The sequence below is a fragment of the Ranitomeya variabilis genome, chromosome 5 (assembly GCF_051348905.1).
Source record: "Ranitomeya variabilis isolate aRanVar5 chromosome 5, aRanVar5.hap1, whole genome shotgun sequence".
NCBI lineage: Eukaryota > Metazoa > Chordata > Amphibia > Anura > Dendrobatidae > Ranitomeya > Ranitomeya variabilis.
This window is the reverse complement of record NC_135236.1, coordinates 70,660,017-70,679,081: the sequence shown is the minus strand read 5'-3', so window position 1 is coordinate 70,679,081 and position 19,065 is coordinate 70,660,017. Positions and strand designations below refer to the sequence as shown.

Sequence of the window (19,065 nt, the reverse complement as noted above, 5' to 3'; positions counted from 1 at the left end):
ATCGGCGTACTCAGGGCAAATTTTACAACAACTTGTGGGGTCCAATTTCTCCTGTTACCCTTGGTAAAATAAAACAAATTGGATCAGAAGTAAATTTTTTGTGAAAAAAAAGTTAAAAAGTTAAAAGTTTTTTTTAAACATTCCAAAAATTCCTGTGAAACACCTGAAGGGTTAATAAACTTCTTGAATGTGGTTTTGAGCACCTTGAGGGGTGCAGTTTTTAGAATGGTGTCACACTTGGTTATTTTCTATCATATAGACCCCTCAAAGTGACTTCAAATGAGATGTGGTCCCTAAAAAAAATGGTGTTGTAAAAATGAGAAATTGCTTGTCAACTTTTAACTCCCTAACAAAATAAAATTTTGGTTCCAAAATTGTGCTGATGTAAAGTAGACATGTGGGAAATGTTACTTAATAAGTATTTTGTGTGACATATCTCTGTGATTTAGGGGCATGAAAATTCAAAGTTGGAAAATTGCAAAATTTTCGCCAAATTTCCATTTTTTTCCCAAATAAACTGAAGTAATGTCAAGGAAATTCTACTGCTAACATTGAAGTACATTATGACATGAGAAAACGATGTCAGGATCCGTTGAAGCGTTCCAGAGTTATAACCTCATAAAGGGACAGAGGTCAGAATTGTAAAAATTGGCCTGGTCATTAACGTGCAAACCACCCTTGGGGGTAAAGGGATTAATGGTTGTCTAAGGAATGTTCTTGGGCAAATCATCAAGATCCGCTGCTGGCAGCTCCCTTTTACGATCGTCAACAAATGATGTGCTCGCTGGGAGCACGGTCTACTGTATCACGAGCGTGACATATACAAATCAGTAACATGTCTATCCATCCTGTGATTTCCATAAGTCCACAACTTTTCCTTCTTGATGTTGAAGTGAATACCAAAGAAAAAGATGTACACTTTATGGAATTATTGCATAGGAGTTTAAACCTATTTCCAGACCCAGGACTTGGAGGATTCCTGCACGCCACGTTAACATCCTTCTAAGTCCTGCTTTTTCTCCAAGCAAAATAGAAAGAATTGTTCCTGAATTCTTCACTTACTTCCAACCAGCAGAGAAGTGGTTACTCCTAAGCTAGCAAGCAAGCAAGCACATTAGTCGGGGAGACAAAGGAAAGCGTGCTGTAGTGTCTCCCAGAATCCTTTGCGCTGCATGTGTCAGGCTGAGCAGTTGTCACAGAAACACAGCTTTAAATAATAATGTAATTACTGTAGAACACGGAACGCGAGGACCGATTCCCCCCAGCTCCAAGGAACGTCTGCTCTGCCGCCTAACCGCTGCGCCTTGCCTCTGTTATATCCTTAGCGCAGGGACCAGTAAGTGTTTCCTGTACACCAACATGGCTGTTAACTATTTCAGTGCTGCCTCCCAGTGCAGTCCAGGCTCTAGATCATCACTGTTACATCTTGTATATTTAAGCTTCTATTCACATTGTGTTCGGAAGCAGATACGTGCAGGGGGCTTCTTGTAGAAAAAAAAAAATATAGATAACATTTTATAGTTTGACTACCTCTTGAAGATCACCAAGAGAATGCCAAGAGTGTGCAAAGCAGTCATCAAAGCAAAAAGTGGCTACTTTGAAGAACCTAGAATATAAGACATAATTTCAGTTGTTTCACACTTTTTTGTTAAGTATATAATTCCACATGTGTTAATTCATAGTTTTGATGCCTTCAGTGTGAATGTACAATTTTCATAGTCATGAAAATACAGAAAAATCTTTAAATGTGATGGTGTGTCCAAACTTTTGGTCTGTACTGTATGTTATATCTACAACTAAAGGCTCCGACACTGTCTGCTCAGAAGCTTAGATTATGTATTTTTTACTTGGATTTTGACGCTGATCCGCTTCAAAATGGACATCAAAGAGTACTGAAGGCTTTTTAGCCAAGTTTTTCGAGGCGTTTTTCGAGCAGAAACTGGGAGGAAACTCTTCAAATTCCTCCTCAAAAATGTCAAACTCCTCAAAAAATTTGAGGTTCTGATCTGAAAAAAAAAACTTGCAAAACTTTTCCCGAGTGTTTTGAGAGGCCGAGTTTTCCCAGGTGAAGCCGTTGCCTGTACACCAGTCTCGTCCTGGCATTGTGCACCACCATAGCACTATTCTTTGACACCACACCCCAATGTTCTTTACTATTTTTCTTTGGTTCCAAGAATAATATGATGGTGATTATTTCCACACTAGGCGTTATGTAGTATCTTTATCTCCTAATCTCAAGTACTAGAGCCCTCTTTTTGTTAGCACATTGTCCTTTTATTTCCTTTATTGTAGTGACTATATAATAAAATATTGTTTCTGATATATATTGGTGAACCAATTCCTATATAGTATATGCTGGTTAATAATTATTATAATTATTTGGAGAAATATTTTCTATGTAATCTGAGAGCAGCATAATGTAGGGGCTGAGAGCCTGATTTCAGCGATGTGTCACTTATTAGGCTGTGTGCTGTAGTTTTAATATAATCAGCAGGAGATTATCAATGCAGGACTAAAGGCCCCGTCTCACTAAGCGATTTACCAACGATCACGACCAGCGATACGACCTGGCCGTGATCGTTGGTAAGTCGTTGTGTGGTCGCTGGGGAGCTGTCACACAGACCGCTCTCTCCAGCGACCAACGATCAGGGGAACGACTTCGGCATCGTTGAAACTGTCTTCAACGATGCCGAAGTCCCCCTGCAGCACCCGGGTAACCAGGGTAAACATCGGGTTACTAAGCGCAGGGCCGCGCTTAGTAACCCGATGTTTACCCTGGTTACCAAAAAAAACAAACAGTACATACTCGCCTTTCGGTGTCCAGGTCCCTTGCCGTCTGCTTCCTGCTCTGACTGAGCCGCCGTACAGTGAGAGCAGAGCGCAGCGGTGACGTCACTGCTGTGCTCTCACTTCTCACTGTACGGCGGCAGTCAGTGAGAGCAGGAAGCAGACGGCAAGGGACCTGGACACCGAAAGGCGAGTATGTACTGTTTTTTTTTTTTTACATTTACGCTGGTAACCAGGGTAAACATCGGGTTACTAAGCGCGGCACCGCGCTTAGTAACCCGATGTTTACCCTGGTTACCAGTGAAGACATCGCTGGATCGGTGTCACACACACCGATTCAGCGATGTCAGCGGGGCCTCAACGACCAAAAAAAGGTCCAGGCCATTCCGACACGACCAGCGATCTCGCAGCAGGGGCCTGATCGCTGGTACGTGTCACACATAGCGAGATCGCTATGGAGGTCGCTGTTGCGTCACAAAACTTGTGACTCAGCAGCGATCTCGCTAGCGATCTCGCTATGTGAGACGGGGGCTTAAGCGTCACGTGCAGGCTAGTCCTGCTAATCTATTTAACCCCGCCCCCTCCACTGATTGGCAGCTTGCTGACAGTGTACACAGGACTCTGCCAATCAGTGGAGTAGGCGGGGTTATACACAGCTCAGCATTCAGAGCTCTGTTACAGCTACCGCAAAGAAAACAGGGATTCTATTAAAACTGTAGCAAGCAGACAAACAAGTCATACATCACATCAATCAGGTTCTCAGCCCCTATATCATGCTGCACTCAGATTGCATAGCAAAAAAAAAATTTGCTGACAGATTCCCTTTAAATCTGAATTTAGACTTTATTATTAGCTGAACATTTTTGTTTTTTTTATGTGGGGGAAAAATTAATCAAATCCATAAAATGACCGAATGTGTGCTTTAGACAGGAGGCTGATCATTTTGGGTGGATGCGACCGATAAAGACCTGTTAGAAGTTTTTCTAAATCTATCCGAATTTTTGCATCTAAGGCTCATTTTACTATTATCCATTACGTCAAGTTCTTCTGACCTCTTCTGTCGGCAAACAGCCTCGTATCACCATAGACTCTGCGCTTCATTATGTGGCAGGGACGCTTTATCATCTTCATGTTATAAGATTTTGCTGCAGTGTTTCTCTCGTTTTTTTTTCAAGCACGAAAGCTGTGTGACTGTCTGCATGCTTACTGATTGGGGGGGTGGGGCGGAAACAGATGGGGGTCTTTAATAGCTGTTCTTTAACAATATGGCATATCTGCTCGTATACAATGTTGTTTCTGTCATTAGAGTGTCAGCTCTTAGTGTATATAGCACAGAGGGCCCGCTAACGACCATTATTTCATGTTTATTATACTGGTGCCTTACTTTTTTTTTTTTTGTCGTGTGTCAGTATGTGTACACAATGTCTTTTTAAGGTGTAACCCGCCTGAAAAAGTGCTAGTGAAACGCTAAAAAGAATGAACATGTGGTTTCACATATTTCTGGTACCGGAAAAAAACAGTACCGGAGATGACAGTGTCCATGCGTGTAATACTCGCTGTACCCCGGCGCTGGGTGCTGAAGACAGCTCTTGTCATTCTCCGCAAGCAGGGAAGAATGATGAGAGTTAAATTCAAGTGATCACAATGACAGCAGGCAGCGGCTGATGGGCCTATTACTCCCATCAGCCTACTCCATCAGCCACTAATAACAGTGACAGCAGGAGCGGCTGATTGGAGTATTCCTCACCCGCCGCCTGCACTATAAATGAATAAATGAATGAAAAACCCGGCGTGGGTTCTCCTCTATTTTCTACAACCAGCCAGGCAAAACTCACAGCTGGAGGCTGCAACCATCAGCTGTCAGCTTCAGCAAATCTGGTGACCAAGAATATATCGCTCACCTCTGTAGTTCTGTCCCACTCCGTAATCATGATAGGTGAGAAGATGGAGAACAAGATTTCTCCATTGTGTGAGTCCTCGTAAATCGGACTGCACTCAGATGTCAACCAAGTGCAGTTAGTTTTCCACGCATCCGTAGATTTGAATGGGTGAGTGGCATCCTATATCACTCGTCTGATGTAGATGCTCGTGTGAGCCCTTAGTGTTATTTTATGTGGGGAAACATGATTGAGAATGGGTTGTCCGAGTGGTGGAAAACCCCTTTTAACGTTATAAATTCTGATTTGTTTTAGAAGAGGGATTGGTTCTGTTTAAAGTGTTAATTTTCTAAAAGAATAGAACTTTACATTTTCTTCTTCTCTCATTCTAGGATAAGGTCTATATTCTGATAATGGTCGATCCAGATGCTCCCAGCAGACAAAATCCAAAATCCAAGCCCTGGAGACACTGGGTGCTCGCCGACATACAGGTGACTGGGAACCTGTCCAATAGTTTGAGCTGATAAATCAGATATATATACATACAGGTGCTTGTCACAAAATTAGAATATCAAAAAGTTAATTTATATCAGTTCTTCAATACAAAAAGTGAATCTCATATTAAAGTCATTACAAACAGAGTGATCTATTTCACGTGGTTATTGCTGTTAATGTTGATTATTATGGCTTACAGCCAATGAAAACCCAAAAGTCATTATCTCAGTAAATTAGAATACTTTATAACACCAGCTTGAAAAATGATTTTAAAATCTGAAATGTTGGCCTACTGAAATGTATGGTCAGTAAATGCACTCAATACTTGGTCAGAGCTCCTTTTGCAGCAATTACTGCATCAATGCGGCGTGGCATGGAGGCATCAGCCTGTGGCACTGCTGAGGGGTTATGGAAGCCCAGGTTGCTTTGGTAGCAGCCTTCAGCTCGTCTGCATTGTTGGGTCTGGTATCTCATCTTCCTCTTGACAATACTCCATAGATTCTCTATAGGGTTAAGGTCAGGCGAGTTTGCTGGCCAATTAAACACAGTGATACTGTTGTTTGTAAACCAGGTATTGGTACTTTTGGCAGTGTGGACAGGGGCCAAGTCCTGCTGGAGAATGACATTTCCATCTCCAATAAGCTTATCGGCAGAGGGAAACATGACGTGCTCTAACATTTTCTGGTAGACGGCTGTGCTGACTTCGGTCTTGATAAAACACAGTGGACCTACACCAGCAGATGACATGGCTCCCCAAACCATCACTGATTGTGGAAACTTCACACTAGACCTCCAGCAGCTTGGATTGTGGCCTCTCCACTCTTCCTCCAGACTCTGGGACCTTGATTTCCAAATCAAATGCAAAATTTACTTTCATCTGAAAACAACACCTTGGACCACTGAGTAACAGTCCAGTTCTTTTTCTCCTTGGCCCAGATTTCTGGCGTTGTCTATTGGTCATGAGTGGCCTGACACAAGGAATGTGACACATGTAGCCCATGTCCTGGATACGTCTGTGTGTGGTGGCTCTTGAAGCAATGACTCCAGCAGCAGTCCACTCCTTGTGAATCTCCTCCAAATTTTTGAATGGCCTTTTCTTAACAATCCTTTCAAGGCTGCGGTTATCCCGGTTGCTTGTGCACCTTTTTCTACCACACTTTTTCCTTCCACTCAACTTTCCATTAATATGCTCAGATACAGCACTCTGTGAACAGCCGGCTTCTTTAGCAATGACCTTTTGTGGCTTACCCTCCTTGTGCAGTGTGTCAATGACTGCCTTCTGGACATCTGTCAAGTCAGAAGTCTTCCCCATGATTGTGGAGCTACTGAAACAGACTAAGGGACCTTTTTAAAACACTTAGGAAGCCTTTACAAGTGTTTATTAATTATTCTAATTTACTGAGATAACGACTTTTGGGTTTTCATTGGCTGTAAGCCATAATCATCAACATTAACAGAAATAAACATGTGAAATACATCACTCTGTAATGACTATATAATATATGAGTTTCACTTTTTGTATTGAAGTACTGAAATTAACTTTTTGATGATATTCTAATTTTGTGAGAAGCACCTGTATATGTTTTTTTCTTTTGCATATAACTCCTTCAGAGTTTTTCTATCCTGAAAGAACACTTTTAAAAACGCAGTACCTATAGCATACTGCATTTGGGTAAAAAAAAACAAAAAAAAAACTTTGGAACTGAAAAATGCTAAATGCCACAAAAAAAAAATTAAAAATACAATTTATTCTTGAACATCATTTTCCTTGATTTTTTTTGTTTTGCCAAAAAACATTGGGCCAGATTCATCAAAGTTTTTACACCACTGGAATTTTTGAAAAAGTCGCATAATTTTGTCGCAACTGACAGCTACGCTAAAATGATGAGACTTCTGATGTTCTCACGCTTTTTTCACAAGGTGGTCAGAGCTGGAGCAGGACGTCAAATTCATGGTGAGGAGCAGCGTTCACTACGCCACAAATCTTACTCCAAGCAGTGACCGGAGTAAGATTTGTGGCGAGGAGCACTCGGGTGTACGCCACTCGTCTGGTGCTCCTGAGGCACGAAGAGATGTCTGACTGCAGCCCATGTGAACAATGCTAGTCTTGATGTGTCCGGCCCATTGTTTCAAATGGTTAGCAGAAAGTTACCAGTACATGATACATGCACCATACAATTTTTCAGTTCTGGAGTTTGGGTTTTTAGGTTTTAGCATTGGCTTCTCAGTAGGAACGACACATAATATATGAATGAAAACATGAAATTCATAGTATTTTTTAACAGAAGAACAACAAGTCTATAAAGGCATATAAACCTATGAAGTTTAAATTCGGTGTTCACGCTGCAACAATAATAATTCACACCATAATAAACTATTATCTGTAAATACACCCTGGAATAAGAGAAGTATATAAAGCAAGGAGACAAGTGGAATAATAGACACTACTGTGACATAATACATCCCTCAATCTAGTAAATGGGGGGGGAAGAGTAAAACCAGATCACTCCGATTATTTTTACATTTTCCTATCACAGACTAATGGTGACAATAGAAGATAATGGCTTATAATTGTGGCAACCTGTTAACCACCTCTTTTTATTGTCTCTCCCTGCAGTAATTACTGATATTGCTCCTCCCATCGGGGGTTAATGAGATATTCTAGCGAGTTGACATTACTAGAGTAATTATTCAGGGCATCGGTAAAATAAGATTGTTTCATTTCAACTATTTTTTTCATTTTTTTAAGACCTAGGAGAAGCTGATTATGTGCAAATCATCTTCACACCACGGATAGAAGGCAGCCATCATAATTATCACTGATGTTTCTGACACCTGCTCCTGGCTGTGGAGAGAGCAGTAAATCTAAAATTGGCACCTGAAATGTTCTCATATCATACACTGTATCGGGACACCACACTCTACACCTACAGGAGCTTTTTTTTACCTCCCGTTCTTCATCCATAGACATTGGTGATTAGTCGGTTCCTTTGCTGCTATAACAGCTTCCACTCTTGTGCAAGATTTTGGAGGCGTCTGTGGGAATTTTTGCCTCTTAACCCAGAAGAGCATTTGTGAGGTAAGGCCCTGATGTCGGGGAGAGATCAGGGTCACAATCTCTGTTCTAGTTCATCCCAAAGGTGTTGGCTGGTGTTTAGGTCCGGGCTCTGAGCGGCCATTCAGGTTCTTGCACCAAACTCCCCCAACCATGTCTTTATGGAGCTTGGGCACTGGGCACAGTCATGGGAAACACAAAATGGTCTTCCCCAAACTGTTCCCACAAAGCTGGAAGTTACAATTGTCCAAAATGTCTTGTGCTGAACCATTAGGATTTCCCTTCCCTAGAATTAACACCTGAATAAACAGCATCCTGGCATTATCCCTCACTTATGCCAGAGTCCTGGGGTGGCGGCTTTACACCACTCCATCTGACGCTCGGCATTGTGCTTGGTGATGTAAGGCTGCATGCAGCTGCTCGGCTATGGAGCTCCCAGCGGGGAAGCGGTGTTTGTGCTGATGTTAATACCAGAGGACATCTTGACTCTGCTGTTATGGAGTCAGCAGAGAGTTGGTGACTTTTCTGCCCTCTGGTCCTCAGTGACCCCACTCTGTGGTCTATGCTTGTGGTTGTGTTGCTGTGGTTTCTAAATGCTTCCACTTTTCAAGAAGCTATGTCTTCCTGTTTGTGAAGCACTGGGGGGATGAGGTCACTGGTTGCTGACACTCTTTGGCAGTGTTTACATGCAGCAGTCAGTGGTGGTTTTTAGCCAAAACATCCCTGTACTGCTTTCTTTTTTATCACTTTTACCATTTCCGAGCACGGTCACTTAGTCTCTAAAGCAGTGTTCCCCAACTCCAGTCCTCAAGAGCCACCAACAGGTCATGTTTCCAGGATTTCCTTAGAAATGCACAGGTCATTGAATGCTTGCCTGTCCAGGTGATGCACTGATCACCTGTGCAAGACCACAGCACTACGGGGCTGTTACAGCTAAGAGCCGCAGCTTGTCCACTGCGTGTGAACACAGGCATTAAAGAGTAATTACAAATCACTTGCCATCAAACGCATTTTTAAGAGGAAGAAATTCACTAACTGAATCTAACGTTATTCACTTCCAGTTCTGGATCAAAGAGGTTCAACAGCAGCTTCAGCATTATAAGGGTCAATGAACAGTCGTAATACATGACACCACTAGGCTTCTTGGTTTTGTAAATGATTGTGTGTGTATGTGTGTGTGTGTATATATATATACCTATACCGTATTTTTCGCTTTATAAGACACTCCGGATTATGAGACGCACCCCAAATTTTGAAGAGAAAAAGAGGAAAAAAAACTTTTTTTTTAATAAGATGGTGGTGCTTCTTATAATCCATGCGTCTTATTGCTTCCCGGGTGTGGTGGCAGCGGTGAAGCGGGGTCCCAAGGTCGCTGGTGGATGATGCCAGAGTGGAGAATTGCCGCAGGCTGGGATGAGTGGGTGTTCCAAAGTGCGGCACGCGGCTGCGGGTGTCCTGGTGGCGGTGCTGTCCTGTGTCCCGGTGACGGTGCTGCTCTGTGTCCCCAGTGGCAGTGCTGTGCTGTGTCCATAGTGGCGGTGCTGTGCTGTGTCCCCGGTGCTGCGGGTGGCTCTGGCAACATTTTGCGAAAGGCCAGAGCCCCCCGCAAGTTCTTCTATGGTTTCCTGACTCCTGTGCGGCGGTGGACTCCGGGAAAATGGCCGCCATGAGGCGGCGTATGCGCAGATCGAGATTTTGGTGCCGAGATCTTGGGAGATGAGATCTCAGCGCTGAAATGTCGGCAAAGCCCACACTGGGGACACAGCGCAGCACCGCCACCGTGGACACAGCACAGCACCGCCACTAGGACACAGCGCAGCACCGCCACCAGGACACCCGCAGCGGCACGCCGATAAGGTATATCCGCATTATAAGACGCACCCCCATTTTCCCCCCCAAATTTGAGGGGAAAAAAGTGCATCTTACAATCCGAAAAATATGGTGTATATATATACATTGCTCAAATATAAATAGAGAGAAAGCATACTTTAAAAAGCCGGCCAGGGATGATACCACTAGGGTGACTAGTCCAAGAGGCAGGTCCCGGACTGCTCCCCTTTTGTGTCGAGTCTCTCCATATGTATGTGTGTGGAGAGACCCGTCAGTGTAGATGAGAAGCCACCAAGGCTGCCTGCCTCTTGGACTCGTCATCCCTGGACGGCTTTTTAAAGTATGTTTGCTCTGGAACGCCCACTTACTGTGGTCAGGTATGAATCAAGTGTTACAACAGGTTGTCCACTATTTTAAAGGGTTTGTCCACTATGTATTTTTATATAAAAAATAGGCCCACCGGGTCATAAAACGAAAAAAGAACAAATACTCACCTACCGCTGATCCTCCAGTTCCCTGCCTGTGTCCCCCTCCGGTCTCCTCCCTTATTTTTCTAGCAGGGGTGTGGGGCCTCATGTGACCACTGCGGCCAATCAGCTGTCACCTTTACTGCAGCCTTGATGAGGAAGTGCAAAGGCTGGAGGGGAACAGCGGACGCATTGCAGAGGAGCGATGGGAGATCGGTGCTGAATTCCAAACATGAACTTTTCCTGTAAGTTCGTTTTAGTGTTCGGAGTTTCGGGAGAACAGAGGAACTATGCTTCTTTACAGCACCAAAGTTTGGGTCCCCATTGACTTCTATGGGGTTCAAGTTTGCGTAGCGTTCTGGTACCTGACCCGAACTTTGGACTTAAGTTTGGACAAACCCTGAACATCTTTGGGTCTGCTAATACCTAGTGAGGATCTGTTAAATGTTCTCCATTTTTAATATAAACAATGTAGTGGACAACCCCTTTTAAAGGCGACCCTTGCTGTCATCAATGAAAGGATGCTTCCTGAAGTAAAAGATTGTAAGTCTTGTCAAAGAGCTGTAAACTGAGCTCCTTTTCCCTGTATTCTGCGGCTTGTATATATATATGGGAGGTGGGTGCATTCTATAAACACTACACACCGGCTCACTATGGAGGAGACGCTATCCCATGTCTGCAGCCTCCTTTCTGGACATATGTTGCAGCAATAAGCTGCGGGATGAGGGCGAGGATGATGATGATGATACAGAATTGTCCTGTCCCATATGCAGGAGCGAATCTCACAGCACCAACCTGACTCATCCCAAAAGCCGAACTCTCTGCAGTTACCAAGGGAACCATCAGGATAAGTGATGTGGAGGGTGGGGAGTGCCTGCGAGGGTAATGGAGGGCAGAGAGTAGTCATCAGGGAGTTTTAGCTTTACGGTGGGGATTTTCATAGACAAGGGGTAGGGTGAGGTCCAGATCTGTTTTGGAGGACTTTGTTCTGGCCCATTCTTGGCACATGAGAGGTCACCTTCTCTCCACCCCTTGCGTTCTCCTGTCTCTCCGTGGTCCTCTGCCTCTCCTCACTCTCCCTCTCCCTTGTCTTCTGCTTTCCACTTTCCCCGTCTCCCACGCCTGGTCTTCCTCCTGTTTCTCTTACGTGTCTGAGTGGGAGATTCCTTGTCACACGTGGTCTGGGAGTGGGAGACTGAAAGAGCTTCCCCAAGATCCAGCTCATCATTATACCCCTCTGCCCTATAGAGCTTACACTTTAATAACCCGGCCGAGCCAGCTGTGACTTCCGATTACGAGACTGCCGGATCCATTGTTACCTATAGACTGATCTCCGCCGCTAATATTAGAAAATGTTCAGGAACACGTCACCTGCCTGACACTCCGAGCTGCAAACTTTATTCCATATACCCCACTGGTAAATTTAAAGGGAACCTGTCATGATGAAAATGGTATCTGATCTGCGGGAGGAGGCGATCAGATTGTTTTCCCAGAAAAATGTCTATCAATCAGTACTTTATTCATTGATACATCTGGTGGTTATTTCACAGGAGTCCAGTAGGTGGGCCTACTAGTGATGGGCTGTCTTCACTGGCTGTTAATCACTAGTAGGATCGCCCTCTGGACTCTTACATAAAAACAGCAGGAACTTCAATAAATAATATATTATACTGAATCTTTTCCAGCAAACCAATATATTATTCTGCTCATCTTCTCCTTCTTTACACCAGGCTGTCCATAGATCGGACTGCATGTACTGATTCCCTGTAACCACTTTATGACAATTTTTTTTCCCCTTGGTTTGACCAGGTTTTCCTTTATAATGGCTCTAGCATATATTAGCAGGTTATGGTACCAACCACTGTATGCCAGGAACTCCCCCTACATGACCTGAAATTTTGGTGGCTAACCATTACTTTTTGTTTTTTTGTCTTATTCCTCATTTTTCCAGCTTCCAACATATCAAGAACTGACAGTTCACTCGCTGCCTAATGTATTTCAGCTCAACAGGTGCCATTGTCAGAAGTAACCTCAACGGATCGGCGTATAGGCAAAAAGATACTGTTTTTGGGGTTACTGTACAAAGCCCACGCTTCTCACAAGAGCTATCACGTGGTGGTTAGCAAGGAATCCTTGGAGATTTCAGTTCTCGGTGTTTCAGAAATGTGAAAATTCCACAAGGTCGGGTCGTTGTAAAGCCCCAGTTGGGAAGTGCCACAGGTGCCTAATAGGGCTGGTAACCCCTCTTGATGAGTAGGGTTTTCCTAACAATGTATTTCTTTATTTTTAAGCACCGCTGCCTCCGTTTTAGCCATGGTTTTCAATCTGGCAAATTTTTTCAATTCTGTCTGGAAGACTATAATATTCTCGGCGAGCCACCGGATTCTCGCACACTTGTGTAACTTAGGCGCTGATGATCTCTCTAAACTTTGATGAAGGGGTGAATGCTTTTGATTCTTGCAGAGAACTGGAGAACATCAGGAGCACTTTATACTTTTGGAGAGGACTCCTTTTCTTTTTTGTAATTTGTAGAAGAGAAAAATCTCAAGATTTCAATAGAGTACATTCACTCCTCGCAAGCAGAGATTTTGAGAATATCGAAAAATTGAAACACAGTTCTTATGTAGCAAAGATACTTTGTATCACAACATATATGGAGAACCTTCCTATGCCTTTATCAAGGGGCTTTCCTAGCAGCCCACCCACACTGCCAGTGTCAGGGATCCCCTGTGTGCCGCATCTTCTGCCCCCTCAGCTCGGCTCGCTCCCACACTTCTGTAACTCCTCTTCACTTCCTGAGTGATGCTGCTGTTTTTTTCTCCCTGCATTAAATACTTTCTATTCTCCAGTCGCCTTTTGCTTCTTACTTATACTTCTCATTTTTACTTCCATCACTTTTTCACTGCTTCTCTTGTGTTTTTTTCTTGTTTTTTTTCTCATTGCTTTAACAGCTCCACTACATATAGTGTAGTAAAGCGATATATGTAGTTTATGTGTAGATGTTATGCAAGCAATTTGTATTTTTGATGATTTAATGTTATGATAGATCAACTCCAGTCCTATCGATCAATCCAAAAGGTTAATAAACCTGAATATTTCAGAAAGTGAGATTTTATCTTTCTTAGGAGAGTATCTGTGTGCAGAATTGTTGGGGTAACTATTAGTGTGCAGAATTAAGTAACAAAATGAAAAATGAAAATTTTCCATCTCAAACGTTTGTTTTCATCTATTAAAGTGAGAAAAATATCAAAAACAACTCAAAATGAACAAAAACATATCAGTGACCAATATAGCTAGCCTTCTTTTCCAGAAGTCATAACCCTTCCATCCTTGGAGTCTGTCAATTTATTAATCTGTTGGATTTCAACTTTTTTCCTGGGTTGAGTAAACTGAGTAGGTGCTGGCCAGTGGAACGGGCTGTCAGGAATGGTCAGTCAGGTATTCATACCTCCTGGCTAGGGTTGAGCGACTTTCATTTTTTTAAGATCGAGTAGGGTTTTGGGAAACCCGATTTTGTCCAGAGTCGAGTCGAGTGCAGTCGGCCGATTATCGCTAAAAGTCGGGGATCGACCGAAACACGAAACCCAATGCAAGTCAATGGGGAAGCATAGTCGGCAGTGAGTGGAGGCCAGGAAAACACCTACAGTGCCCATTTTAATGCCAAAAACATCCATTCTTGTTTCTGAAGCTTGCCAATCTTAATTAACTGTATAATAATAGTTGGGCATAGGGAATTGGGGGAAAGTTGTGGGGGGAGTAGGGCTGGCTCAAGTTTTTCGTGGGCCCAGGAAATGCGGACTACGTCACGGCGGTGTTGCAGGGAAAGGTAAGTATTTAAAAGTTGCAAGTGCTGTGATCCTGAGCAAGCAGGGGGGGCCCACTCGTTCGCATTGCCACTGGCACAGGGCCCCTCAAAGTACGGCGGTGTGTTTGCATGGCGGGGGCGCCTCCCACCAGCAGCGACACTTTTGCGTACTCTGAGGGGCCCTGTGCCAGTGACGTCGCCAACGAGTATGCCCCCCCACCTGATGAAGGAACCTGCACTTTCATCTGCACCTTCCTCTTTGTCCCTGTGTAAGGTGGTATAACATGCGGGAAGGGGAACCTTACTTTCAGCAGGGACAGATTCTGGCTGTGTAGAGTACAAGGGGAATGTAGTGGTCTAGGTCAATGTACCAGCAGACTCATTTAGCAGTGGCTGGGCAATGGGCAGGATGAGGAGGAAACAGATATAGGGCCAAAGAATAAAGTAGGCTACATGCAGTTCAAAATTGGTAACAGGACTAAACAGGCGGCATTGCTTTGTTCAGTGGAGTAGCAAACCCAAGAGCAGCAGACACTGTTTCAAGGGCCTAACCACACTAGTAGGCCAAATGCAGTTTAATATCTGATAGTATAGGGCGAAAGCCAGAATGTGGAAGCTCAGCTTTGTTCAGTTGAGGACAACACCAGGGAGGGGCAGACACCTTTAGTAGGCCGGAAAAGCCTATTGCATTTTTTAAAATGGTAATTTGGAGCAGAAGGTTGAAGCTCAGCTTTATTTAGTTGAGGGCAACACCAGGGAGGGGCAGAAGCCGTTAGTAGGCCCTAACCACCATTTTTTTTTTTTTTAAAACCACTTAATGAGAGCCGGAAGGTTGAAGCTCAGCTTTATTTAGTTGAGGACAACACCAGGGAGGGGCAGAAGCCGTTAGTAGGCCCTAACCACCATTTTTTTTTTAAAACCACTTAATGAGAGCCGGAAGGTTGAAGCTCAGCTTTATTTAGTTGAGGACAACACCAGGGAGGGGCAGAAGCCGTTAGTAGGCCCTAACCACCATTTTTTTTTTAAAACCACTTAATGAGAGCCGGAAGGTTGAAGCTCAGCTTTATTTAGTTGAGGACAACACCAGGGAGGGGCAGAAGCCGTTAGTAGGCCCTAACCACCATTTTTTTTTTTAAAACCACATAATGAGAGCCGGAAGGTTGAAGCTCAGCTTTATTTAGTTGAGGACAACACCAGGGAGGGGCAGAAGCCGTTAGTAGGCCCTAACCACCATTTTTTTTTTTTAAACCACATAATGAGAGCCGGAAGGTTGAAGCTCAGCTTTATTTAGTTGAGGACAACACCAGGGAGGGGCAGAAGCCGTTAGTAGGCCCTAACCACCATTTTTTTTTTTTAAACCACATAATGAGAGCCGGAAGGTTGAAGCTCAGCTTTATTTAGTTGAGGACAACACCAGGGAGGGGCAGAAGCCGTTAGTAGGCCCTAACCACCATTTTTTTTTTTAAAACCACATAATGAGAGCCGGAAGGTTGAAGCTCAGCTTTATTTAGTTGAGGACAACACCAGGGAGGGGCAGAAGCCGTTAGTAGGCCCTAACCACCATTTTTTTTTTTAAAACCACATAATGAGAGCCGGAAGGTTGAAGCTCAGCTTTATTTAGTTGAGGACAACACCAGGGAGGGGCAGAAGCCGTTAGTAGGCCCTAACCACCATTTTTTTTTTTTAAACCACATAATGAGAGCCGGAAGGTTGAAGCTCAGCTTTATTTAGTTGAGGACAACACCAGGGAGGGGCAGAAGCCGTTAGTAGGCCCTAACCACCATTTTTTTTTTTTAAACCACATAATGAGAGCCGGAAGGTTGAAGCTCAGCTTTATTTAGTTGAGGACAACACCAGGGAGGGGCAGAAGCCGTTAGTAGGCCCTAACCACCATTTTTTTTTTTAAAACCACATAATGAGAGCCGGAAGGTTGAAGCTCAGCTTTATTTAGTTGAGGGCAACACCAGGGAGGGGCAGAAGCCGTTAGTAGGCCCTAACCAAAGTTGAAGGCCAAATGCAGTTTAATTTCTGATACTATAGGCCGAAAGCCAGAAGGTGGAAGTTCCGATTTAGACAGTGGAGGACAATTTGAATTAGGGACTGCAGACAGACTTAGTAGGCTGTCCCCTGTGGACCATGCATCCACCACATTAACCCATTGCGCCGTAATGGACACGTAATCTTCCGTGGCCATGCCTACAGGTCCATGCGTCTGTTGTCAGGTGCACCTTTGTACTCACAGATTGCCAGAGTGCATGGACAATGCGGTCTTCTACATGCTGGTGGAGGGTTGGGATGGCTTTTCTCGCAAAAGAAGTGTCGACTGGTTAGCTTGTAGCGTGGTACAGCGTAGTCCATCATGGCCTTATTAATAGTAAATAAAATATATAACTAGGCTCTATGAACTTTTAAATAGGTTCCAGGGGTACACGGGCAGCATTGGTGTGGTCAGTGGAGGAGTATTGCAAGTAGGGGCTGCAGACAGGCTATCAAAGGCCTAAAATAACAAACAGTAGGCAGTCATGGCAGTTTTACATCGGTTACATGGATACACAGGCAGCTAGGTGGTGAGTGGAGGAGTATTTAAAGTAAGGACCGCAGACAGGCTATCAAAGGCCTAACATAACAAACAATAGGCTCATGGCAGTTTTACAGCGGTTACATGGATACACGGGCAGGCAGCTTGGTGGTGAGTGGAGGAGTATTTAAAGTATGGACCGCAGACAGGCTTCGAAGGCCTAACACAATAAAATGGGCTGGCTGTAGGCACTTTAAAATTGGTTCCAGGGGTACACGGGCAGCAGTGGTCTGGTCAGTGGAGGCCTAGTGGAAGTATGGACCGCAGACAGGCTTCGAAGGCCTAACACAATAAAATGGGCTGGCTGTAGGCACTTTAAAATTGGTTCCAGGGGTACACGGGCAGCAGTGGTCTGGTCAGTGGAGGCCTAGTGGAAGGAGGGACCGCAGACAGGCTTCGAAGGCCTAACACAATAAAATGGGCTGGCTGTAGGCACTTTAAAATTGGTTCCAGGGGTACACGGGCAGCAGTGGTCTGGTCAGTGGAGGACTAGTGGAAGTATGGACCGCAGACAGGCTTCGAAGGCCTAACACAATAAAATGGGCTGGCTGTAGGCACTTTAAAATTGGTTCCAGGGGTACACGGGCAGCAGTGGTCTGGTCAGTGGAGGCCTAGTGGAAGTATGGACCGCAGACAGGCTTCGAAGGCCTAACACAATAAAATGGGCTGGCTGTAGGCACTTTAAAATTGGTTCCAGGGGTACACGGGCAGCAGTGGTCTGGTCAGTGGAGGACTAGTGGAAGTATGGACCGCAGACAGGCTTCGAAGGCCTAACACAATAAAATGGGCTGGCTGTAGGCACTTTAAAATTGGTTCCAGGGGTACACGGGCAGCAGTGGTCTGGTCAGTGGAGGACTAGTGGAAGGAGGGAGCGCAGAAAGGCTTCAAAGGCCTAACATAACAAACAATAGGCTCATGGCAGTTTTACAGCGGTTACATGGATACACGGGCAGGCAGCTTGGTGGTGGTGAGTGGAGGAGTATTTAAAGTAGGGACCGCAGACAGGCTATCAAAGGCCTAACATAAAAAAACAATAGGCTCATGGCAGTTTCACAGCGGTTACATGGATACACGGGCAGGCAGCTTGGTGGTGGTGAGTGGAGGAGTATTTAAAGTAGGGACCGCAGACAGGCTATCAAAGGCCTAACATAACAAACAATAGGCTCATGGCAGTTTTACAGCGGTTACATGGATACACGGGCAGGCAGCTTGGTGCTGAGTGGAGGAGTATTTAAAGTATGGACCGCAGACAGGCTTCGAAGGCCTAACACAATAAAATGGGCTGGCTGTAGGCACTTTAAAATTGGTTCCAGGGGTACACGGGCAGCAGTGGTCTGGTCAGTGGAGGCCTAGTGGAAGGAGGGACCGCAGACAGGCTTCGAAGGCCTAACACAATAAAATGGGCTGGCTGTAGGCACTTTAAAATTGGTTCCAGGGGTACACGGGCAGCAGTGGTCTGGTCAGTGGAGGCCTAGTGGAAGGAGGGACCGCAGACAGGCTTCGAAGGCCTAACACAATAAAATGGGCTGGCTGTAGGCACTTTAAAATTGGTTCCAGGGGTACACGGGCAGCAGTGGTCTGGTCAGTGGAGGACTAGTGGAAGGAGGGAGCGCAGAAAGGCTTCAAAGGCCTAAAATAACAAACAATAGGCTCATGGCAGTTTTACAGCGGTTACATGGATACACGGGCAGGCAGCTTGGTGGTCAGTGGAGGAGTAGGGACCGCAGACAGGCTATCAAAGGCCTAAAATAACAAACAATAGGCTCATGGCAGTTTTACAGCGGTTACATGGATACACGGGCAGGCAGCTTGGTGCTGAGTGGAGGAGTAGTGCAAGGAGTGTCTGTCCCAGTACTCCCAAAATATAAATAGATGTTAATGTCTCGCAAAACAACCAAAACAAAAAAAAAGATGGCATACTTAGGTACAGGGGTGGGCTCATCTGCTGTGTTTCTGACATAGTAATTTGGCAGTAACTATTTAATGGTGCCAATATAGGACACAGACACAGACTACTTTAAGTTGCATCATAGATGTCTACAAATTTGTATTGTCAGTGCCAGACATTGAATGATGTCAGCGAATAGACTAAAGATTGGTGGAGCTGTGCGACATAATTTTGCACGTAGTAGAGCCCAGTTTGAGCTGGGGTAGGGGGGAACTCTCTTGAG

The 19,065-nt window shown here is 44.6% G+C and overlaps 1 protein-coding gene across 1 annotated transcript in view; it reads left to right on the top strand.

Annotated features, from left to right (window-relative positions):
- The window catches only part of PEBP4 (phosphatidylethanolamine binding protein 4), a 100,210-nt gene that overhangs the window by 62,104 nt on the left and 19,041 nt on the right, over positions 1–19,065 (top strand). The window contains exon 4 of the mRNA XM_077262176.1: positions 5,057–5,155. Coding sequence (XP_077118291.1) covers positions 5,057–5,155 — 99 coding nt within the window. The remainder of the gene's footprint in view (positions 1–5,056; positions 5,156–19,065) is intronic.